We start from the raw sequence: 25,215 nt of genomic DNA, 5'->3' as shown, positions 1-25,215 counted from the left end.
AAATAAATAAATAAATAAATAAATAAATAAATAAATAAATAAATAAATAAAATTTTTAAAAAGCTTCATAGTTTTGAAATTAGGTAATATTAGTCCTCTATTTTTCCCCCAAAGCCATTTTGGCTATTCTGCCTTTGCATTTCCACATAAATTTTAAGATTAGCTTATTAATTTCTATAAAAACCCTACTGGGACTTCAACTGAGTGTTTTATATCCTATCTTCTTGTTCTATCAATTGATAGAGTAGTGTTGAAATCTCTGACCAAACGGTAGATTTATTTTTTTTCTTCTTGTAGTTCTACCATGTTTTGCTTCATATTGTTTGAGGCTTCGTTATTACATGCATAAACATTTTAATTGTTATATCTTCTTATGAATTGACCACTTTGTTATTATAAAGTGACACTCTTTATCCATGGTAATGTTTTTTGCTCAGAAATCTACTTTGTCTGATACTAATATAATCATTCCAGGTTTTTTTTTAATTAGTGTTAGCATGGTATATGCTTTCCATCCTTTTACTTTTGAGCTACATGTGTCTTTATATTTAAATTGTATTTCTTGTAGGCAGCATATAGTTAGGTCTTGATTTTTCATCCAGTTGGGTAATCTTTGCCTTTTTATTGGAGTGTTTGAACAATTTACATTTTGTGTGATTACTGATATGATTGGATTTAAATCTACCATCTTGCTATTTGTTTTCTACCAATCTACCTGTTTGTTTCCCTTCTCCTTTTTTTCTACTTTCTTTTGGATTGAGTATTTTTTTATTATTCCATTTTAGCTATTTTATCTTATCACCTATAATTCTTTGTTTTGCATTATAGTAGTTTAGAATTTTAATATACATCTTCTCACCACCTCCTTCAAATAAGATTATACTACTTCATGTATAATGTAAGAACTTAAAACAGTGTTTTTCCATTTCCCCTTTCAAGCCTTGGTGCTATTATTTCATGGATTTTATTTGTGTATATATTACAAATTGCACAATACAATGTTATTGTTTTAGTTCAAATAGTCACTTATCTTCCAAAGAAATTTAAAAGGACGAAAAAACTTTTCAATATTTTCTCACATTTTTATCATTTCTGTTGTTCTTCATTTCTTTGTATAGACCTGGATTTCCATCTGGTATCATTTTCTTAGTACCTGAAGCATTTCCTTTAATATTTCTTGCAGTGCAGTCCTGCTGATTATGAATTATTTTATTTTTTGTATGTCCAAGACAGTCTGTATTTCATCTTCGTTTTTGAAATAGATGTTCACCGGTTATAGAATTCCAGATTGACAGTTTTTCTTTCAGTACTTTAGAAAGGATGATCCACTGTAGCGCATATCTGCACTATAAGAATGACTATCGTTACTCTTATTTTTGTCCCTCAGTATGTATCTTTTTCTCTCTACCTGCTTTTAACAGGTTCTTTTTATCATTGGATTGAGAAATTTGTTTGTGATATGCATTTGTGTTGTTTCCTTCATGTGTCTTGAGCTTGGGGTGTACAAGTTCCTTGGATCTGTGAGTTTACAGTTTTCATCAGCTTTGGAAAATTCTTCACCATTGTTTCTTTAAACATTTTTTTTCTGTATCCCCTTCTCTCTGCTGTACTTCAGGAACTCCAATTACATGCCACTTGAAACCACAGATCACTGATGCTGTGTTCATTTTCCCTTTCAGTCTTTTTGCTTTCTGTGTTTCATTTCAGACACTTTCTGCCACTGTGTCATAATTTTACTATCCTTGTCTTCTTCAGTGTCTAACTTGCTGTGAATTCCAGTCAGTGTGTGGGTTTTGTTTTGTTTTGTTTTCATTTCAGACTTTGTAATTTCCATCTGTAGAAGTCGAGAACAATTTGTATTATTTTTATATTTTCCATGTCTTTATTTAACATGTTTAATCTTTACCTTCTTGAACATATGGAATATTTTTACAATAACTGTTTTTATATCCTTGTTGGCTAATTCTATAATCTGTGACATTTTTGGTTTTGTTTTTGTTGATTGATTTTTCTCCTCAGAAAGGGCTGTATTTTCTTGCTTCTTTGCATACTTAATAACCTTTCCTGAGATGCCAGACATTTTGAATTTACATTGTTTGGTGCTGGATATTTTTGTATTTTTATAAATGCTCTTGAGCTTTGTTCTGGGGAAATGATTTGATCTTTCAAGGCTTGCTTTTGTTAAGTGAAATCGGAACAGACTTTAGTCTAGGGATAATTTGGCCATGCTACCGAGGAAATTAGCCTTCTGAGTAGTACTCTACCATATGCCTGTGAATTAGGAGATTTCCGCTTTGACTGGTGGGAATATGGACTCTCCCAGGCCCTATGAGGGTTTGAGGATTGTTCTCTCCAATTCTCTTGTGTGGGTTTTCCCCCCGCCTCAGGTGGTTTCCTCACATTGATGTGCTGATCAATACTCAGGTGAGCACTCCAGAGGGACCCTCTGAAAATCTCTGAAGCCTCCCTCTCCATGCAGCCCTTTCCTCCAGGATTCATCCTTGTGACTCTATCTGTAGATACCTTGTCCTTCCTGGAACTCCAGCTTCTTCTCCTCCACCTTGGGAGACTGCCAGGCTCTACCTGTGTTTTTCTTCCTGAGCTGCTATCTTGAAATTCTCTCCAGACAATAAGCCAGGACAATGGTAGAGCTCACCTAATTTGTTTCTCTTCTATCAGGAATCATTGTCCTAAGCCAGCTAATATCCAATGTCTGTAAATAGTTGTTTCACGTATTTTGCTTGGTATTTTAGTTATTTGATGTGGAAGGGTCAGGCTGATGTCAGGAACTGTGGAGGGTCTAAAATTTTACCCTGCTTAGAAACTAATACGTTTCATACCACAGTTTCATAGATGCTGGCAAAAGATAAGAGATTCCTAGGGGGAGACAAAGGACTCTATTACTCACAGCACAATTAGACAGCATGAACTTCATGTTCTCATTACTTTCCTTTGCATTGTCCCCCCGCCAAGTTCCACAGTGCGGTAGAGAGCAGCACAGATGGATGCTGTACACACAGTAGATATGTGTTACATCTGACTTGTACTTATAAAGGGGGCTGCCAGCAAATCTACCCGAGCTTTCTCTGAAGAAGGACATTATCTTTACTATCCTGGTGAGAAAACAAATCAACTTTCTGCCCTAGAGAATATACTGTCTTTATATTCCAAGTTTGTTTGCTATCCAAACATCCTTGAAAAGATATTCTATAAAAAGCTGATATAGGATATACAGAAAGTATAACTTACATCATTACTGTTTTTTAGGACCAGTAAGAAAATCAAAATTGCCAAGCAAAGAAAGTAAAATTGTGGCTTTGAATGAATGAATGAATGTTTTAGGAAGAATTTCAGAGATGAGGTACTTCTTTATACTGTGGAGCAGTAATTAACTCTTGCTCCAGTGGGAGAGAAACATCTATGACTCTTGGCATATGCTGGGCTTCCCAGAGCGTGTGCTTTTCACTTTTCCTTGTTGTTTTTCAGAGGGTATTATTCCCGGGCCCCCCACAGACCTCTCAGTCACAGAGGCTACCCGGAGCTATGTGGTGCTAAGTTGGAAGCCTCCTGGCCAGCGTGGCCATGAGGGCATTCTGTACTTTGTGGAAAAGGTAAGACTCTGGGATCGACATTATTACCTCAGGCCTCTTCTTAAAGATTTCTTTAAAGAAATAGAGATTACATTTCCATTGTGTCCTGACCTCTTTAAACCCTTATAAACTATAAACAGTCCTCACCAAAATATGTATATCACACAGAACTTTGCCTGAAAGTTCAAGGGGTTTATGGATCCCTGGAGCTCACCCATAGACTTCTAAGAGGTCCAAAGACCCCAAATTAAAACCCTTTTAAGCAGAGAAATGTTCCTGAAACTAGATTGTTCATATGGCACTGTTTTCTAGACACTTTCTCTGTTTTCCTTGCTCTAGTAATGGCTTTTCATCTCTCTACAACTTGTCTCATACAGTCAGAAATGAACATTGATGAGGGTAGATGAACTAGAGGAATAAAAGTTACAGTACTTTCAGAATCCTGTCAAATAGCCAGAGAGTTAAAGAGAGAAAGTCCTTACATGCTGCCGCACACTCGGCTAGTACTACTCAAGTGTAGATAGTAGGGTAGGGTCAGGAATTACAAACAGCATGAGATACTGGCTAGTTCTTGCCCTCAAATATCTTACAATTTTATTGTAATTATGTTAGAGAGGGCAGCATATAATGAAGGCCTAAAATGGGTGGGATGATGAGAATTATATGTGACTCCATCACATACCTATATTTGAAGGTGGTTGTAGTAAGTATTTCTACCCAGAAAATGGAGAGGAGCCAAGACCTGGAAAGGATGTTATTTGGGGGAAGTGCCCAGTTGCAAGTGCAGACATATAGGAGGAACACCTGCTAGGTAAGGCATACTTGCTACAGGAAAAGGGCATTTAAAGAGAATTTGCTTAAAATGAGGTTCAAAATCCATTTGTTAAAGTTTTGATTAAGATGTAATTGAAAAAAATGAAACAAAAATAAGTTTATTTTATGTTATCTGTAAGAATGTTTACATTTTTATTGGCAGCCATGCACCATTTTATTTATTTATTTATTTTTAATGCACCATTTTTTTTTAAGAACAGTGAATGAAACAATTGGCTGTACCCTTTTGTGTATTTTGTTTTTATAAAATTTTGTGATAACACGATAAGTTATCATTTACATTTTACTTTCATAGCAAAATTATAGAAAAGGTCTTTATTTGGCAAAAATATTATGTAGCTTGGTTAGTTTTCCTGAGAGCTTTTCTCTTTCATCCTTAATGCTATTCTGATCATTCAATTTCAGAACACCTATTAGGTCACCTTCCCTGACAATTATTACAAGAGAATAGATATCATAGATATATAGGTGTGTACAAAAATGCAAACATCTGCAAATTAGGTGACAACATAAAACCAAAGGCAACTATCACTATGGCCTTTTAGTTATTTCAGATCATCAGAGAAAATTATACTAGCACTAAAACTGCTAGGATCTGTGGCTTTCCTATCTTAATTAATAAATTTATTAATTTATTTCCTTGATAAAGACATTTAGCTCCTGTCTTTGAGGAGCATGCCTCACTTCTTATCCCTAGCAAATTGGTAACAATAAATGGATTGTCTCTTTAACATGCAATATGGGCATCTTTCAAAAGAGTCTGATTTTACCAAAATAATATTAGAAGTTTTTATTGGTATTAATTTGTGTATTTTCTAGATGTTAGCCTCAAATTAAATATAACTTGAGTAGCATTTCTGATTTTAAATTTTTTTTTCTATTTTTTTTTAATAGGGGGCAAGACTAGAGTGGAAAATGTTTATTTCCTGGTGTGCTTAATTCATACCCTTCACTGAATCTTTTTGAAATGCTCCACAGGAAAAGAGTTCTGAATAAGCTCTGTGACAATAATTACCATCTTTCCTACAGTAGTGACATAGTAACAACCTACCACTGAGGCATTTTCTTCAGATGAGTTAACTTTGGCTTCTGTTGAACATTTCCTCTGGTCACATAAACTCTAATTTCTCCAGGAAAATCTATCACTTCGCTAGACCTAAATGCATATGAGTCTGTGATTAAAAATTTAAGTGTTCTTCCACCAGCGAACCTATTAGTATGGAACAGAGGGAACATGTATGAGTGCACTCTGAGTAGAGAGGCCTCTGTAGGCACCGCTGACATATACAAAAGGCCCAGGATGTTGACATATTGGGGGAGCAGAACATGCCCAGAGACTAGGGCACATTTACAGAAGAACTCTCCAGACGTCAAACCGTTCTACTCAGCTGAATCTCAGGTTATTTCTGATGAGCCTCTTCTAACATGTTGACCTTTCTAAAGGGCATTGTTTCACATGCTCTTGTCCTGCAGCACGTTTTCATCCCCAGAATGTTCATGCCTGTGGGAATGCTGCTTCTTCAGTAACCCTTGAGCTTGCACTTCTTTACAGAACTTGTTACCAGAAATTGCACACACATAAAGCACAAACTTGCCTGTCATGGCTACTGCTTACTCCCAGTTACACCATGTCTGTGAGCCCTGAAATTGTTGACATTTAATAGAAGGCATCGATGGGGCATAGAATTTGCACAGTTAGTAAGAGACAGAGCTAGGATTTGAACCTGGGCAGTCTGGCTCAGTTTTCATATACCGTATCCAACTAGTACACATCATTGCATTTCAACCTTCCCAAGCCTGCCTTTTCTGGAAAGCTTGGATAATCACACAGTGCTACCCCCACAATACTTACAGTTCAGAGCATAGTTGAGAGGATTAAAGAGTTACAATGGCATAAAGCTCTTAGCATAGTGAAAGGCAGCTATTATTTTTATTATGAAAAAACAAATGGTAATTGTTATATGTTCCCCAGTGGAGAAAATGTCAAAATGAATCAAAGCCATAAACTAAAGGATTAAAGATCTGGGAGAATTTTATCCCTCAGTTAGCAGCAGATTGACTGTTTAGGGGGAATTTATCCTCTCCACCCTCCCACACACAATGACACAATCATGAAAGATTCTACAAAGGACTTTAGAGGTTACCTTGTCACATTTGCTTTTTTTACAAATGATGAAACTGAGACCAAAGAATACTCACATGACTTTCCCAAGGTCACATATCTTGTTATTAACAAAGCTAGGACCGCAATGAATGCCTCTGGGTCCTTTGCACCATACCACATTGCCTTCCATTTCAAGTCAATGAAGATTACGCCAAGCGATATATCAGTATTCTTATAGTCCCAACAGCGTATCATCCTTGACAGCTGGTCACTGTATCACAAGGTTTGGATTTCTAGAAAAGTCTCTTGAAAATGTTCAGAAGTTCCGAAGCAAAATCACTTCTACTGACCTTGGGGCAGAATTGAGAGTTCAAATAGGCGGGATAAAGGATTATTGAAGACTAATCATAGTTTTCTCACTATATTCTCTACAAAGTGCAAATCGACACCACATCCTTTCAAGGATATCAGAGTAATTCTAGATCATTTAGGTTCTAAGAACAGAATTGCTTTGAATTTAGTTTCCCCCATCATTTATTCTAAAATATGGGGAAGAGGGGCGCCTGGGTGGCTCAGTCGGTTAAGCGGCTGCCTTCGGCTCAGGTCATGATCCCTGGGTCCTGGGATCAAGCCCCACGTCCAGCTTCCTCTCAGTGGAGAGCCTGCTTCTCCCTCTCTCTCTGCCTGCCTCTCTGCCTACTTGTGCTTTCTCTCTCTGTGTCAAATAAATAAATAAAATCTTTAAAATAAAATAAAATATGGGGAAGAAAAAAAGAACCTCTTTAACTTTCATTAACTTCCTTCCTTCATTCAGAATTCAAAACCATTCATTCAGAAAAAAAACAATTGTTGATTATCTACTATGTGCCAGATACAATTCTAGGCTCTGGGGTATAGCAGTGAACAAAGACAACTCCCTGAACTCATTTCATTGAAATTTACTTTCCAATGGAGGAGATGACAAATAAACAACTTAATTTCAAATACAGTTAAGTGTTTTGAAAAAAATAAAGCAGGGTAAGGGATAGAAAGTGATGAGAAAGGAGCGAAGAACTCTTTTAGATTCTTTGATAGAATAGGGAGGGGATGATCAAGAAGGCCTTTTTGAGGAAGTGGTGTTTGAGTACAGACCTGAATGAGATTATGAGTCATTAAATAACACTCAATTAAAATAACACAGTTTATAACAATGAAAATTTAAGTATTTTATATAGCATAGTAAATCTATTTACCTACCCTAAGAATTAGAAAAGTATCTGACCCCAAACTGCCTTCAAAATAAAGTCTTTTATAAGTAGATTAATGATCTTTAGTTAATAAGTTAGTGAAGTATTAAAGTAGCATATTTGTCAAACAATCTGAAGCCATATTTGATTTTGATAATCCTCTGGACTATAGATGCTTCATCCCCAATTTCCTCCAAATCTCTTCTCCAGTTCAACTCAAAACAGGTAAGTAGTTGCTGACTGATAAAAAAGACTGCTAGTTGCCTGGCTCAGAGTCCCCATCTATTCTTGCCTTACTGTGAATGGGTCTCTCTGTTTGGGCTGCAGTGTGACGCAGGAACGGAAAACTGGCAGCGGGTGAACACAGAGCTCCCCGTGAAGTCTCCCCGCTTTGCTCTGTTTGACCTGGCTGAAGGGAAATCCTACCGTTTCCGCGTCCGCTGTTCTAACTCGGCAGGAGTTGGTGAGCCCTCAGAGGCAACCGAAGTGACCGTGGTAGGGGACAAACTTGGTGAGTAAAGAGTTTGGTTGAACAACTGTAAACTGATTTTACTTCAATTCAAGAAAAAATTCCAAAGCAAGAATCTTATTAGAATGTATCTATCCAGAAGTAAAAGTGGTGGCATCCTTCTTTCACATTATAAATGTAATTGACAACTATACCTGACTGATACGTTTTAAAAATTCATTATTATGAGTTATGAAGTTATGAAAAGTAAACTTCTCCAGGAGTTTCAACAGTATTGCTAATGTATTTTTTTTCTGGAGTATTTAGTGTATCGTTATGCCCCCAAACTAACATACGTATTTTTAAATTTTCCACTTTAACAAATTTAAATAAAGTGACTGTATGTTCGACATGATTACTTATATAAAATTTATATATGTGTGTGTTTGTTCATATGTGATAAGAATGCATTTTTTAAAACCACCCTGAGTTTGATCATCATTTTCCTCCTTTGTCAGATATCCCCAAGCCCCCAGGCAAAATCATCCCAAGCAGAAATACAGATACGTCAGTGATAGTTTCATGGGAGGAATCCAAAGATGCTGAAGAGCTGGTCGGGTACTACATAGAGTCAAGTGTTGTTGGCTCTGGCAAGTGGGAGCCCTGCAACAACAACCCTGTGAAGGGTCCACGGTAACCACAATGTTGGGGCGGGGGCTGCTGTGGGGAGCCTTCTGACTCTAGAACACGGAGGCTATGAAGAGGAAATGCACAGCAAATGAATCGTTGAGCACTACATCAAAAACTAATGATGTACTATATGTTGGCTAACTGAACATAATAAAAAAATTAAAAATTAAAAAATTACTTTTTAAGGGGCGCCTGGGTGGCTCAGTCATTAAGCGTCTGCCTTCAGCTCAGGTCATGATCCCAGGGTCCTGGGATCGAGCCCCACATCGGGCTCCCTGCTCAGCGGGAAGCCTGCTTCTCCCTCTCCCACTCCCCCTGCTTGTGTTCCCTCTCTAGCTGTCTCTCTCTCTGTCAAATAAATAAATAAAAATAAATAAAATCTTTAAAAAAAAATAACTTTTTAATTTATAATAAAATTATGATCCTCCCCCCCCCAACCACACAAAAAGAAAATGCAACCATGGACCCATATAGCAGCACAAACATCCAATGGAGGGAGTTTGTGGTTTTTTTTTTTAAAAACATTATACTTTAAATATCCAAATAAATTTAAAATTGAACATAATCTACTGCCATATATTTGGAAAAAAAGGTTTACTGGTGATCTTAAACACTTAGAAACACATTAATGCCAGCTCTGATGAATTCATTTTATAGTATTTTTCTGATTATTTTCCTTCATGCTGTTTGTCCTTTTTACCCCTCTGTTCTGGTCTTTAATATTCAGTGTGATACCAGATTTCAAGGATCCAATAGATTCTAGCTAACATAAAGGACCCAGGCATTTTATTTATTTAATTAATTTTTTTAGAGAAGAGTGTGGTGGAAGGGCAGGGGGAGAGGGAGAGAGAGAATCTTAAGCGGGCTCGATCTCACAAAGATCATGACCTGAGCTGAAATCAAGAGTTGGACGCTTAACCAGTTGAGCCACCTAGGCTCCCCTAGGCATTTTAAGTGAATAGGAAAAAAGCATCAACATTTTACAAATTCTGAACATGGTTAAACTCAGTGCTAAGGAGACATAAATAACACCAACAAAGGGACGTTCAGAATACTTTGCCACTTCTTTATATCTGTTTCTAATATGGAAAGGGTTATTTTTTTCTTGCTTTCAAATATTTTATCAACCAACTTTGCAGGTTGATGTTGAATTCTGACCTGCAACCAAACTCTGAGTCTCCTTTGATCTATGACCAATCTGGAGAATTCCAACCCCCCCCCCCCCAAATTGTCAAACAGGCTTGTTAGATAGTTTCTGGCATGGCCACGTCAAAGTCCAAGGACCCCCATAGGATGAATTGTTTCTTTTGCAGAACAGGAGAGATTAGAGGCAAATCAATGAATGGGAGAAAGCAAGAGATTCATTTAGCCCATTTGTTCATTTCACTTTTATTGTTAAGTTCCCAGCCTTTTCCTGGGACTATTTAGAAATATTTATAGAGGGTTAGGCCGGGTCTGCCTTTCCACAAACAGATAAGAGCTGCTCAAGGACAGGCACCATTTTTTTTATTTGTCTTTGTGTCCACAATACCTAGCTCAGTGTCTGGAACACTGAAGTGCTCAATACATATTTGCCAAACTGAGCTGATCTGAAGGATTGGCCTAATTTATGACTGCCTTCGTTAAATATTCCAACATTACTAATGGTAATAGAGTCATTAGCAGACCTGTTATTTCCTCTGGTTATAGTCTTCAGAATGGATTAAAATGTTACAGTGATTCATGAAACAGCTATTTATAGCCATTATAGCTATTAAGGAGTGAGGTTGTTTTATGTGTGAAACTGCCCATGGATTCACACCTCATTACTGGATCCTTACATCTAAATGGTAATCCATATTTCATCCTATTTTCAGATTCTAGTGTAATTTCTCAAGTAATTATACCTTCCCTGGCATGCAGGGAAGCAGTAACTAGACCTCTGTAACAAGGAGCAGCCAATGCCTTACAGCCATAAGTATATACCTGAAATAGCCATTAACAGTGTTAATACCACCTATTATTTATTAAATGCCTCTTATATGCTAGGCCCTGAAATAGGTACTTTAAATACTTTATGGCCAATCTTTACACAAAAATTATCATGGAGGCATTATTATCCCCATTTTACTGATGCGCACACCAGAGGCTCGGAATAGTTAAGGTACTTATTCAGGGGAAAGCCAGGACTCTGCATTGTTTGATGGAGTGAGTTTAGAAAATTGCCTTAATTAGCTGCCTTCTTGTCTAAAGCACATACATTACCTGATCTCTGTACATCTTCCTTTTAGAAAACGAATTGTTTTTATAAAGCCAGATCATTCAGTTAAGCTAAAACCATCTTGTCTAATTTTCCCCCTAGGAAAAACTTCTAAAACTTCCTTTCCTTTTAGATTTACTTGCCATGGATTGGCGACTGGTCAGAGTTATATCTTCCGGGTCAGAGCAGTGAATGCAGCAGGACTTAGTGAATATTCCCAGGATTCAGAAGTGATTGAAGTAAAAGCTGCTATTGGTAAGTTCCTTATGCATAACTTGGTAGTTAAAAATGGATTTTTGTAAGTTACAAAGGAAGATACCATCCTCTCCAGAAATTGTCTAAAGCTTCTAGTATTGCTTGATGATTCCATCCTCAGATGATCATTTTCTCTGACTCCAGGTGACAGCTAACCTTCCATAGCCGTCATTTTACAGATCTTCATCACTTATCAGATTCTGTGCATCCATAGCCTTGTCATCTTCATGAGTCCGAGTTTCCTCAGATATTTCCCACTGTGTGAAACTCCATTCTAACTTCGTGCTCATCCTGGGAATGTGGAGGGCCATCCGGTTCCTTGAAGTGGTATATCACCCATAACACAGATATTTTGTACCTAAAAGCCATTTCACCTGTGACAAAGCCTGGCTTGTTTTCACTAACAACACATTAACATGCTTTTTATAAACTCTAAATTTTGTGCGAGACACATGTGGTTGCTTAATCATATGCTACATCTCTGCTCTCAAAGTAACCAATAGAATAAAACCGGTAACAAAGTAATTGTGTGTATGTATATGATGTGCCTCCCAATCTTACATAAAGTAGGGAAGGGACCCAGGTAGTTCAGAGCACCAAAAATGAAGTCTGTGATAGAGTAACCCATATTTGAAGGGAAAGATTATTTCATACCAGTTATCTTCGGTTATCATGCCGTATTACTTTTTAATATTCCTTATAATATGGACAATAGTGACCATGTTTTTTGAGGTTGGGAGGTACAGGCCATTAATAGTTCAGTAATGTACATAATTCTGTTATAAAATCAGGATCATTAATATATGCCTTGTGCACTTTATGATCCTTTCCTCCCCTCATTCTGTTGAATAATAGGACTTAATATCTTTCAAAAAATGTCGGAGATTTGCTTTTTTCTTATATATACTTGGGTTCTGCAAATCAAAACAATTCCTGTTCTGTCTGGTTTTCTGTCCTCATTTCTTCTTTTCCCAGAATATGGAGAAGTTGAACTGTTTCCTAGGTGTAAATTATGTGAAACGTATGCTTTCCATATTTCTTGCCAATCTGAGTGGTTTCCATTAAACTAAGATTACTTTTGTTCTGCTTGTGGTCCTGTTTTTCCCTTTGTTCTATTAAGTAAGAGCAATTTATATTGTGTCTGGGCTTAAAGTGTTTCTGTTGTTATCTGGTGATTATAGGGGGAGGCGTGTCTTCAGATGTGTGGCCTGAAATGAATGATACACCTGGTGGACTAACAGACTCCAGGGGAGGCATGCATGAAGCCTCTCAGCCAACCTTTAAGAAAGATGCTTTGCTTGGTAGCAAACTTAACAAACCTTCACTACCCAGTAGCCCTCACAACCTGGGCCAAACAGAAGTGAGTAAAGTAAGTGAAACAGTTCAGGAAGAGCTTACCCCATTACCACGGAAGGCAGATGGTAAGGGGAAAAGTAAGTCTCACCCTCTGAAAAAGAAGAAGGACATAGGTGAGCGTCGAAAGAGTACAACTGTTCCATCTGTCTCCATCAGTGTCCTCACCTCATTGTCTAGATCACATTCTTCCATCTGTGTTCACTTTCATCTATGTTTATTCTTCATTTGACATGTTTTCAGCTATCCATTTGCAATACTTTTGTCTAATGAGTTGTAAAAGTAATTTTATATGAGTTTGGCTTTTATATATACTTCACTGTGCTTGATGACAATAGAATATTTTCTTCTTTAATAGAATATTTAAAATAATTTGGTTATAGAGTCCTTTTTGGTTTCTCAGGCAGACTTACCTTTGGCCTCATTTCACTAAGAAAATTAGAGCTGAGAGCAGGAAGAATTTGATAATCACAGCCTATGTGGGGTCCTTTGAAATATTCATGTTCAATACATGTATAGGAAAAATATTTTACAAAGAAGTCACATTTTATCAGGATCATAGTTATTAACTTCTATTGTTCATCTTCAGGTTTTCAAGTTGTCCTTTATATTTAACTCAAATAAATATAAGTAACGTTATCTCTTTGAGGTGCCATGAAAAGTTTAACAGGGTATCATAATCACATAAAGCTAAATTCTGTGCTATATGAATCACATTCCCAGAACTGATTTATTTAAGACTATTTATCGGTAAGCTCAGAATTTTCTTATTAGGATATTTGGTACTTGTGGCTTATATATTCTAGGTGACAGTGTTTTCTTAGCAAATAAAAATGAAATCATAAACATATACTGATACTCCACCCCCAACTTCTGTCACTTCCTTTTTTTTTTTTTTGAACCTTTATTGTCCCCTCAACTCAAAATGGGATATTCATTAGAGAATTCACATTCAGTATTGCTCTGTAATAGGAAGAGTAAGAGAGGGAAAGTTGGTTTTTTGTTTGTTTTTTTTTTTTAAGTAAAGAATGAAGGAGGTTGGTGAGGGGGAGGGAGAAACAAATGTATTTTATTTTTTAAATCTTTATTGTTCTAAGACTTGAATAAGAATAAATAGTTCTTTTTTTTCTGTAATCCAAATAAATATTCAGAAAACCCTTTGATGTTATTGCACATCTAGATGGATTTCTTTTCATCATCTGACCCTCTCTCTCTTTTTTTTTTAAGATTTTATTTATTTATTTTACGGAGAGAGACACAGAGAGAGAGGGAACACAAGCAGGGGGAATGGGAGAGGAAGAAGCAGGCTTCCCACTGAGCAGGATCGATGCGGGGCTCGATCCCAGGACCCTGGAATCATGACCTGAGCTGAAGGCAGACCTAACGACTGAGCCCCCCAGGCACCCCAAGACCCTCTCTTTCTTTATCAAAAACCCTAATTTAGTAGTTGGATAAAAAGTTAATCAGAAGCCACATGAATGAAGGAAGACTTTTAAAATATCCTCCAGATATTTTTCTGGCTAGGAACTAATAACCACAGTGACAGCTATATAGTATTTTGTACTACATGAATAATAGTCCAATATCAGGTTGAAAATAATGCAGCAAAAGATATTATATACTAAGAGAAAAAAATCACATGGCAGATTGTGCCTGTTTCTTTTTTTTTTTTTTTTAATTTTTTTTAAGGTGGCATTTAGCTGAGCTCCAAATAAGATTTTTTTCTGTGTGTAGACAGAACTTATTTAGTTGTAAGGTCTCACAAGAGTATGTATGCCTGAATGGTGAAATGCTAACCATTTGGAAATAACATGGAAATTCTCCATAAGCACATTGAGGCAGAAATTGATATATATTACTTCATTTTCCTCCAGGAGCAAATAAGAACAAAACCACATAAAGAAACAAAAATATATATATTGGGGAAAATATTTCTTCTTATGGGGAACAGAATCATTTTTCAGAATATTGCACCATTTTGCTTCTGGTATTTCAAAAATTGTTCTTCCGTGGAAGTGGGGGGGGCAGTGGAATAATAATTGTAGTACGCTTTTCACTGTGTGTTGGTTTTTTCTCATACACCAAACTGGGTGCCAAGTTACAGATCAGTCTCACATTTTAGTTTTATACTGCAAGACCCTAGGGCCCTCACACGTGGCACGAATGAAGCAAGCTTAATGTACATAAAATCATAAATGCATTTCTGTCTACTCACTTGCTATTCATATTGCAACAGCGGCACCATCTCCTCCCTGTGATATCACTTGTCTTGAAAGTTTTCGTGACTCGATGGTTCTTGGATGGAAGCAACCAGATAAGACTGGAGGGGCTGAAATTACTGGCTATTATGTGAATTATCGTGAGGTAATTGATGGAGTACCAGGAAGATGGAGAGAAGCCAACATCAAAGCTGTCAGTGACGAGGCATATAAGGTAAATGACCTTCTGTAGTGTGGAGTCATATAATGATGACATGCTCCCTTGCACTCACATGCACATCCACACCCACACTCGGCGCCTTGTAAATGATTCATGTTATTTCTCCGGTGTCCATTGTCTACAATGACATGGACTTTTGTCAAAAATATACCAAGATAAATAGAAGTAAGCTGACTGAGCAGGAAGGATTTGTATTTTCTGATTCATACACATAAACATAATAACTTCCTAGAATATTCACTATAAAATGTTTACTTATGGTAAAAATTAATGGTTATTTCAAAACTTACAAAATATCTGTAACCAGTGTGCTGCTAGTTTCAAGGGTCCCAGAATCCAGGTGACTGCATTTTTCATTTTCAGCATTCAAATCACAAAGGATAATGGGACATGGGCCCTCAGCTCACCACCTGTGAAGGTTCCCCCACCATAGTGGCTCTGATAGCCACGAAGGGATGGTCCACATGTGTCTAACCACAGATTTCTTTTCTTCACTGCTTTGCCCATCTCAGGGTACTTGAGTCTCACTGTTGCCATAGCTATGGCTCCCCTCTTTGGAGTATTGTCAGCTAGAGGAAAGTCACCCTCCAACTCCCAGGACCCCAGGCTGTGAGGGCAAGAGCAGGGTGAGGCCGGGGGAATGATGCTTTCCCAAACTCAATGACACAGTTTTTAAATCTAACATTTAAAACTTAAGAAATATCACACACATTCTGAACACATAAAGAATAAAACAAGAATACATAAAATAAAATTGTATTTTTAAGATTCTTCCATGTTGGTGTGTAGCTATGACTTCATTACTCTATGGTATTCTATTATATGAGTGTCTCACAATATACTTTTCCATTCAGTTATTGATTGATATTTGGGCATTTTCACATTTATAGCTATATCAAACAGTGTAGCTATGAACATTTTTGTGTATGTCTGCTGGCATATATATGCACTAGTTTCTCTAGGTAATTACCTAGAAGTAGAATTGCTGGGCCAGAGAATCTGTTTATCTTCAATTTTAGTAGATAAGTCTATACTATTTTTCTGAAGAGTATGAGAATTCCCATTGTTGCACATCCCTCTAACACTTGGTATCACACATTTTCAGTTTTGACAATCTGGGTGTCAAATGAGTCTGAATATCATTTGCTATATATACATACTCCATTTTGAAATCTCCATTTATAACATGCCTGTACAGAGTCTTTGCCCATTTTTCTAATAGATTTTCTTACTGACTTGTGAAGTTCTTTATATATTCTGAGCTTAAAATCCTTGGTAGCTGTGGAAGCTGCGTCTATCTTTCCTGCTCATTGGCTAGTATTTTCTTCTCCTTATAGTAACAACACTAATTCATGATAGCCAGACTTAACAACATTTTCTGTGTCTTTGCTCTGCCTTTTTTTTTTTTATGTTATGTTAATCACCATACATCATTAGTTTTTGTTGTAGTGTTCCATGATTCATTGTTTGCGTATAACACCCAGTGCTCCAGGCAGTACGTGCCCTCTTTAATACCCATCACCAGGCTAACCCATCCCTCCACCCCCTCCCCTCTAGAACCCTCAGTTTGTTTCTCAGAGTCCATAGTCTCTCATGGTTCGTCTCCCCCTCTGTTTCCCCCCCCCCTTCATTGCTCTGCCTTTTTAATTTTTTTTTAAGAGATGCCTTTGCCTTCCAAGGTCATGGGGATATTTTACTAGATTATCTTCTAAAAGCTCTCTGGTTTGCCACTTACATTAAAGTCATTACTTCACCTATACATTTTGTGTGTGATGTAAAGGTCAACATTTGTTTTTCCCCTGTAGGGACACCCAGTTGTCTCATCTATTGAAAAGTTTGTCCTTTTTCTACTATTCTGCTAGACTATCTGTATCATGTATCACGTTTCTTTGATGCACGTGTCTGCTTCTATGTTTTCTATTTTGTTCCACTGCTGTTTGTCTACCACTGGACCAGTACCACATTAATTTAATCATTACCACTCATAGCAAATTTGATAACTGGTAGATCAAGTTATCTCAGTTTATTTTTTAATTCCAAGGCTATTTTTAGCCCCTTTGCACTTTGATATAAATTGTAAAATTAGGTTACCACGTTCTACCAAAAAAGGACAAACAAAAGCAAACACAATAAACAGAATTAAACTAAACTAAAACATTTTAGAATTCTGATTGGGATTGCATTGAATCCATAATTTGAGGAATAATTGACATCTTTAAAATATTAAGTCTTCTAATACATAAACATGATATTTCTCACCATTTATTTTGGTCTTTAAAGTTTCTCAGTAAAGTTTTATAATTCTCTATAGAAGTTTTGCACATCATTTGTTATTTATTTATATGTATTACATATTTTCAGTGTTTAAATGGTATGTTTTTATATCATTTTGTTATTGCTGGAATAGAGAAATATACATCATTTTATGTATTGATTTTACATATCATTGTTATGTATAGGTCTCTACTAAATTTTCTTATTATTTCTTTAAGTTACCTATGAGCTTTTTTTATTCTCTGTAAATCATCATATCATCTGTAAATGACTGCTTACTTCTTCATTTCCAAATTTTATATTTTTTGCTTCATTTTCTTAACTTTCTGCTTAAAATCTTTAACAAAATATTGATAGAAGTGGTGATCTTGGTCATTCTAGATTTGATCTTTGTCTTAAAGGAAAACATTTCACCATTAAGTATTATATTTACTATCAGTGTTTGATAGACATCTGTTATCAGCTAAAGGAAGTTTCCTTCTGTTCCTAGTTAAGAATTAATTAAAATTATGAAATATTTTTTCTGAATCTATTGAGATGGTTATATGATTTTTCCCTTTAGTTTTAATGTAGTATATTCTAGTAATTAATGTTAAAATAACCTTGCATTCCTGGCATAAATCTAAGCTGGACATTATGTAAACTCTGTCTATATATTACTGGATTTTTTTTTTTTTTTTTTTGCTTATTGTTGTTTAGGATTTTTGCTTCTATGTTTATGAGTGAAATTATCCTGAGACTAGAGTTAATTTGATACAAATACCTGACAAGGATAGTACTGAAAGGGAAAATTGCAGGTTAATCTTACTTTATTGAGATATAATTCACATATCATAAAATTCACCCAATTCAAATGTTGCTTTATATATTTTGAAGGGGTGTTATTAGATGTATACAAAGTGATTTTCTGTATCACTAACAATATATTTTGCCTTCAAGTCTATATTATCTGTTTTAATATAAATTAATCAATTTTCTTTTTGTTGGTGTTTGCATGGTATATAATTTTTCATCCTTTGACTTTCTAGTTTTAACTTTGTGCTTTATATGTGTCTCTTAAAAATAGTATAGAGTTGGATATTTTTCCTACCTGAGAGTCTTTGTCTTTTAACTAGAGTATTTAATGTTACTACTACTTTTTGGAAAAACCAATCATCTTTATTTTGTGCTTTCTCTTTGTCCTGCCTGTTCTGTTTCATTTTCTGTCCTTCCTTGACTACTTTTGAATAGTTACGTTTTTTCCTTCAGCCATCCCCTTTTCTCCCTCTACGCTTCCTTGAAAGCTATAGATTCTGGGTTTCTGGGTTTGTTTTTGGTGGTTACTCTAGAAATTACGGTGAGCAAATTAACAGTCTAAATTAATTCTATTGCTTTACCCTTGTCTAAGAAAAATAGGGCCTCAGAATACCTAAGCCATTTATTCTATTCCCAACTTGTATGCTATTGTATATGTGCTTTTAACTCATTTTTTAATCCAAAAGTATTGTTATTATTGTTTTATAGTCAATAATTATTTAAGTTTATCTAAATTATTTTAGTTAAGATTTTATTTGCTTTTAATTTCACATCTTTCACCTTCCATTTGAGATTACTTTCCTTTCATCTAAATTAAATAGTTTAGAATGTTCTTTAGTTAGGGTATTCAGAAGGTACATACTCTTCATTTTTGTCTGAAAATAACTTTTTTCTTCATTCTCCAAAAAATTTTTTCTAGACAAAACATTATATAATGGTAGTTATTTTCTTTCGTATTTTGAACGTATATTCCACTGTCTTTTGGCTCGTTGTTGCCAGTGACATGTCAGCTTTTAGTCTGTTTGCTCATTTGAGGGTTGTCTTTTCTCTTAGACAGCTTTTAATATTTTCACTATCTGTTTGGTGTGCTACAGTTAAAATATTATGTGTCTAGGTATAGGTTTTAAAAAATGCCTTTGCCTAGGATTTTGGCATGAGGAGGATTTTCAATCTGTGGGTTGGATTTTTCAGGAAGACCTTTCTGGAAAATTCTAAGCCATTTATCTCCTAAAATATTGTTGCTGCCCCATTCTCTCCCCTCTCCTCTTGAAACTCTAGTTAACATGTATTTGACATTCTCATTCTGTCTTCCATGTCTATTAATCACTCTTCTCTCTTTCCTATCTTTGTGTCTTTCTGCACTGTGGTCTGTGTAATTTCTTATAACTTTCCATTAGTTTACAAATTTGCTCTTCTTTTGCATCTGATTTCCTGTTAAACACATCCATTATTTTTCTCTTATTGTATTTTTCCCTTTTTTAGGTCACATTTTACAAAATATTTTATAGTTTGCTGTCTCCTGCAGATATTTTATTTTATTTATTGTTTTAATGTTTCAAGTTTTTATTTAAATTCTACTTAGTTAACATATAGTGTAATATTAGTTTCAGGATTAGTCCTGCAGATATTTTAAGTTTGTATTTTATGTTTAAAACATAGTAAGCATAGCTGTTTTTCTAATCTATATCTGATGATTCTACCATCTAATATCTTTGCAGGTCTGTATCTGTTATCATTGGTTTTGTAGTCTGGCTCATGGTATCTTGTTTACTATGCTTGGTTATTCTTGATTATGTGCTGCTCATTGTCATTAAAATATTATTTGCATGAATAATTTGAGCTTTAGGATGAAGGCATCTTTCTCTGTAGAGGATTTGTTTTTGCTTCTGCAAGGTGCCTGGGGATACCACCTGTTAAGTTTTTTTTTTTTTTTAAAGATTTTATTTATTTATTCATGAGGGACAGAGAGAGAGAGAGAGAGAGAGAAGCAGGCTCCCAAGGAGCAGGGAGCCCGATGTGGGACTCGATCCCAGGACCCTGGGATCATGACCTGAGCCGAAGGCAGACACTTAACCATCTGAGCCACCCAAGCACCCTGTTAAGTTTTTTCTTAAATCAAATACAAGACTTTATTTTTTTGGACAATCAAGCAATGTGAATTTGCACTGTATAAAGGCAGGTTTATTTCTAATTCAACTTTACTCCCAAAGAGTAAAGCCCTTTAGGGTTCCATCTTAATTGTAGAGGGTTCCCTTTTATTATCCCCTTTTTAGGTTGGGTCTAGGTTTTGATTTCTGAGTTCCTCTGCTTTTGAGATAATCAAAACCAAAGGTCAAATTTTTCTTTATTGGCAACTATCCCCAAGGTAAAAGCTACTTCTATGTTCCATTTATCTTTTTTTTGGTTTCCTATTTCCCTTTATTCTGTCCTGATAATTCTGTAACATCTTTTTTTTTAAATATTTTATTTATTTATTTGAGAGAGAGCAAGTGAGAGAGAGCATAAGCAGGGTGAAGGGCAGAGGGAGAAGCAGAGTCCCTGCTAAGTGGGGAGCCCGATGTGGGACTCAATCCTGGCTCACCGGGATCATAACCTGAGCTGAAGGCAGACACTTAACCAACTGAGCCACCCAGGCATCCAATTCTGTAACATCTTGACACTAATTTGATGCTTTTGAAAAGATTTTTAAAAGATATTTTATCTAGTATTTTGAATTTTTTAGCAAGACAATCTCTGTAGCCTAGTTCACCATTGCCAGAAAAAGAAGTCCCATGCCACAGTATTTCACCTAAGCCTAGAATGACCAACTTTTCCCATTTGCCTAGGACTCTCCTAATTTCAACACTATACCGCCTACATCCTTAGAAACCCCATAGTCCCAGGAAAACTGGAATGGTTGGTCATACTAATGGAGCCCCAAAACAGCCCTGTACCTGAATAAAGTACTTTTAGATCCAAGTTATCTACATGATGGTTTCCTCTTAATTAAAAAGATCTTCCCTTCTTAAAGGGAATGTGTGTGCATGTGTGTGTGAATCAAAAAGGGAGTTTGTATTATTCTGTTACTATAACATATAGCCATTATATTCACCTTATACCCTAAATAACTGGCAAGACAAGTCCTCTTGCAGATGAACTTATGACTTCATGATCAAATCAGGTGTAGACTGGATCATAGATATATACTTGTTTTGCCTTGTCTTAAGTCATACAATAGGTAAGCTTTGTTAATTCAGCTGATTCCATCCATACCTCCATTATTAAGCATTTTTTTTAAGATTTTATTTATTTATTTGACAGAGAGAGACACAGAGTGAGAGAGGGAATACAAGAAGGGGAAGTGGGAGAGGGAGAAGCAGGCTTCCCACAAAGCAGGGAGCCCAATGTGGGGCTCGATCCCAGGACCCTGGGATCATGACTTGAGCCGAAAGCAGACAGACGCTTAATGACTGAGCCACCCAGACACCCCATTATTAAGCATTTTAAAAAGATTTTATTTACTTATTTGAGAGAGAGCGAGAGCATGAGCGGGGGGGGGGGGGGAAGGGGCACAGGGAGAGGGACAAGCAGACTCCCCTGAGCACAGATCTTGACTTGGACCTCGATCCCAGGACCCTGAGATCATGGCCTGAGCCGAAATCAACAGTTAGACACTTAACTGACTGAGCCACCTAGGCGCCCCCATTTATTAAGCATTTTTAATGCTCAAAGGATTGTGTATAGTCCATGGATTTTTTTCACACTAATATATTCCATCATTTCTATTTTGCAAATGTTTCACATTCATTACTTTATCACATATATTTACCACAACCCAATTTCTTCTGAGGGAGATAGAAAACATTAGGTCAATAGGGAGCACAAAAATGACAAGATTTTGAATATTTTGATTCCTAGCTTAGAATTCTTTTAATTTTCATCTGTACAAGCATTAATTTTCTATTAATTTGTTATAAAACAGTGTCCATGAGTCAGGAGTTTAGGCATGGCTTAGATGGGTCTTCTGCTTGGGCTCTCACAAAGATGTCAGCTGGGCTCATTCTACTCTGGAGCTGAGTTCCTCTTCCAAGCTGATTCAGTTATTGGCAGAATTTAGTTCTTTCAGCTGTAAGTCTGGGGCCCTCTGCTTCTAGAGGCTGCCCTTCTCCAAATTTGAGTGGCTAGGTAGTTCACAACCTGGCATTCACTTCTTCAACGCCATCAGGACAGTGTTCTCATCATGGAAGTCCCAAACCCCATTTTGACAGTTTTCATCTGATTAAATCAGGCCTACCCAGGATAATCTCCCTTTTGATGAACTCAAAAATCCACTGATTAGGGACTTTAATTACGTCTGTAATATCCTCTCTCCTTTTCCATATGATGGAACAACAATCACAGGGTGATATTCCAATACCTTTGCCATATTCTCTTGGTTGGAAGCAGGTCACAGGCTTCACCCACACTCAAGGGGAGTAGATTACAAAAGGGTATAACTCATTGGGGGTCACTTCAGGGTATGTGCAACACAGGAGGTAAGTAAACAAAATATTGAACAACTTAAAAAAAATACCTGAATCAACATCCCCTCTCTGTGATATTGTCATGTTGCAGATTAGCAACTTGAAGGAAAACATGGTGTATCAGTTCCAAGTGGCAGCCATGAACATCGCTGGGTTGGGAGAGCCCTCAGCAGTAAGCAAATGCTTCAAATGTGAAGAGTGGACCATTGCTGTTCCAGGTAAGTCATGAAAAACATGTCTCAGCACTGAGGCTTGGGGTTTCTTTCAAAAGAACCTACAACTTGGAAGTAAATTTAAGTGCCATATAGACAGCTCCTAAGGGAAAAGAATTCTCTTTTGTTTACCTGAGATATTTTTATAATCCTATTAAATAATAGGTGCCAATATAAAACTGACTATGATTTCTTGTGCTTGTATTCCAAATAAATCCTAGAGCCCTCATAGTTATACCTCTGCTTGGAATAAGATTAACAGAAGCACAAATCTGAGTTCCAATGATCATTGAAAAGGAATTCTCATTTTTGTTTGTGCTTCTTAATAAAGACCACTGAAGAGCATCCAATTTGTATCCCACAACAAAAGATCCCAAAAACTTCTTCCTGTACTCCCTAATTCTCATGCATTCTCCCACTGTGCTGGAACCTTTCATTTATCAACCTCCCCCAAATCTCTCTCTCCAAGCTCAGCCAATGTAGCTCCTCTTCCTTGTTGTCTCTCTCCTCCCTTGCTGCTAGCTCTTTATTATATTATGTAGGCAGACTTAACATGCCTGCCTAGGACTTAAGTTCTGGACTTTCTCCGCTTCTCCAGTCCTTTTGATCTCTCTACACTTTTGTCTCAACTCTGCATCACAATAAATTTCCTGAAACTGGCTGGAAATATTCTCCTTTGAAGGTTGCCATAGTGGGTGGTTGGCTGAACAGGGAAGAAAATGGGGAGAAGGTAGAAACATTTACCTGTGCTTTTAAAAACATAGCGACAACACTGAACTAATTAAAAAATTGAATACAAATAAATTTACTAAGCCATTAAGTTTCAAACTAGCAAGACATTAATGTATTTGGTGGGTGATTTTATTTTGCTTCCAACAGTACCAACTTCACAGACCCAGTGAGTGCCACAGGATGACTAGATTCTCCCACTTGGGTTTAATATTCAACATACGTAACAACTGGTATAGCACCAATATCGACCACATTAGAACACAAGGCCACGCTGGAGCATACTGGATAGATCCAGCCCTGTCCCTGATGCCACCCTCTTCCTCTACTTGAAACGCTAGTGCCCTTGAAGAACCATCATTTTTGCCTTTCTTAGAGAGCTTCTGTTTGCATCACTTCTCCATCAAGTGTGAATAAAAAGATTACAAGAGAAACCCAAGAGAAGTTCAAGCACTCACTCAACTTCAATAAATATATAGGGCAAACATGCTGCCTTTCCTTGCACCTCCTTTAACCCAGTTGGTATTTCTTAAGCTCTTTCTCTCACCTACACAAAAGTGGATCTGTTTTTAAATTCTTGCAATTCCTGAATAAAGTTAAAATATGAGTGACTAGAGACTAAGAAACACTGAGCAGGCTTGTGGAAAATGTTTTGATTGAAAGAGATGTAGTTAGCAAAAGAGGTTGTAGGGTGAGTGCTACCTGTTTGGATGCCTCATGGGGTTCTGAGGATGGCACAAGAAAATGATTTAAAATCCTCTTTGCGAAACAGAACATGACACACTATTATAAGGCATTGATGTTATTATTTAAATCTATTACCATGTTATTTAAACCTCTTACCTTGTCGGAAGGCAAGGATGACACATACCCGTGACTGTTAAGCCAAGGGACAGGGCCCCACAAATATTGAGCTATTAATTGCAAAATGCAAAAGCATTGCATAGCATATGTTTGTAGCTGGCTTTTAGGGCACCGTGAGTCAGTTCAGGGGATTTTGATTGGTTGGTTAGAAATCAGTTATTTAAAAGAAAAAAAGGTCAGGAAAAAAGAAAATAAATATATCACCTACATAGCAGCTGGTGGTCATGGAAAGATGTGGGAGATCACTTAGTAGTTTGGATTCTCCCAAGAGTGCAAAGAGCACATGGGCAGGGAAGACATTTGGCTTTCTTCCTAAACAGGTTGATCAAGTTACTTGGCTTCTTTGAGTTTTCTGTTGTCTTAAGGATGAATGAGATAAATAAATATAAAGTACCTAGCAGTGTTTAGCTGGGACCCACGGGATTGATTTTATTTGTTTTGGTGAAAGTTCTTTGTAAACTGTAATTGTAGTTTGTTTTTACTCCTAGATAGAATATTTGCTTTATGGAAAAGATTTCCCTCCAGAGGGGAGCTATTTTGTAATATATTCCTTTTTCCTATAAAAGAAATATTACTATCTATATTCATATGCCATCAAATAGGGTTGCTTTCTTCATCCTCATTTGAGGTTTAGGGGAATTTTCAGATTACCATCCAAAAA

General features: G+C 36.5%; 1 protein-coding gene across 2 annotated transcripts in view; it reads left to right on the top strand.

Moving 5' to 3' along the window:
• The window catches only part of MYOM1 (myomesin 1), a 155,693-nt gene that overhangs the window by 82,693 nt on the left and 47,785 nt on the right, over positions 1-25,215 (top strand). The window contains exons 16-22 of one of the 2 annotated variants that reach the window (XM_034995658.1): positions 3,487-3,611; positions 8,082-8,265; positions 8,721-8,895; positions 11,265-11,386; positions 12,568-12,855; positions 14,976-15,172; positions 22,841-22,967. In XM_034995658.1, the coding sequence (XP_034851549.1) occupies positions 3,487-3,611; positions 8,082-8,265; positions 8,721-8,895; positions 11,265-11,386; positions 12,568-12,855; positions 14,976-15,172; positions 22,841-22,967 (1,218 nt within the window). The remainder of the gene's footprint in view (positions 1-3,486; positions 3,612-8,081; positions 8,266-8,720; positions 8,896-11,264; positions 11,387-12,567; positions 12,856-14,975; positions 15,173-22,840; positions 22,968-25,215) is intronic. The other variant, XM_034995657.1, reaches the window with a different exon arrangement.

The sequence above is a fragment of the Mirounga leonina genome, unplaced genomic scaffold (assembly GCF_011800145.1).
Source record: "Mirounga leonina isolate KUSES-001 unplaced genomic scaffold, KU_Mleo_1.0 Mir_93, whole genome shotgun sequence".
Classification (NCBI taxonomy): Eukaryota; Metazoa; Chordata; class Mammalia; order Carnivora; family Phocidae; genus Mirounga; species Mirounga leonina.
This window is presented reverse-complemented; position numbering and strand designations above follow the sequence as displayed.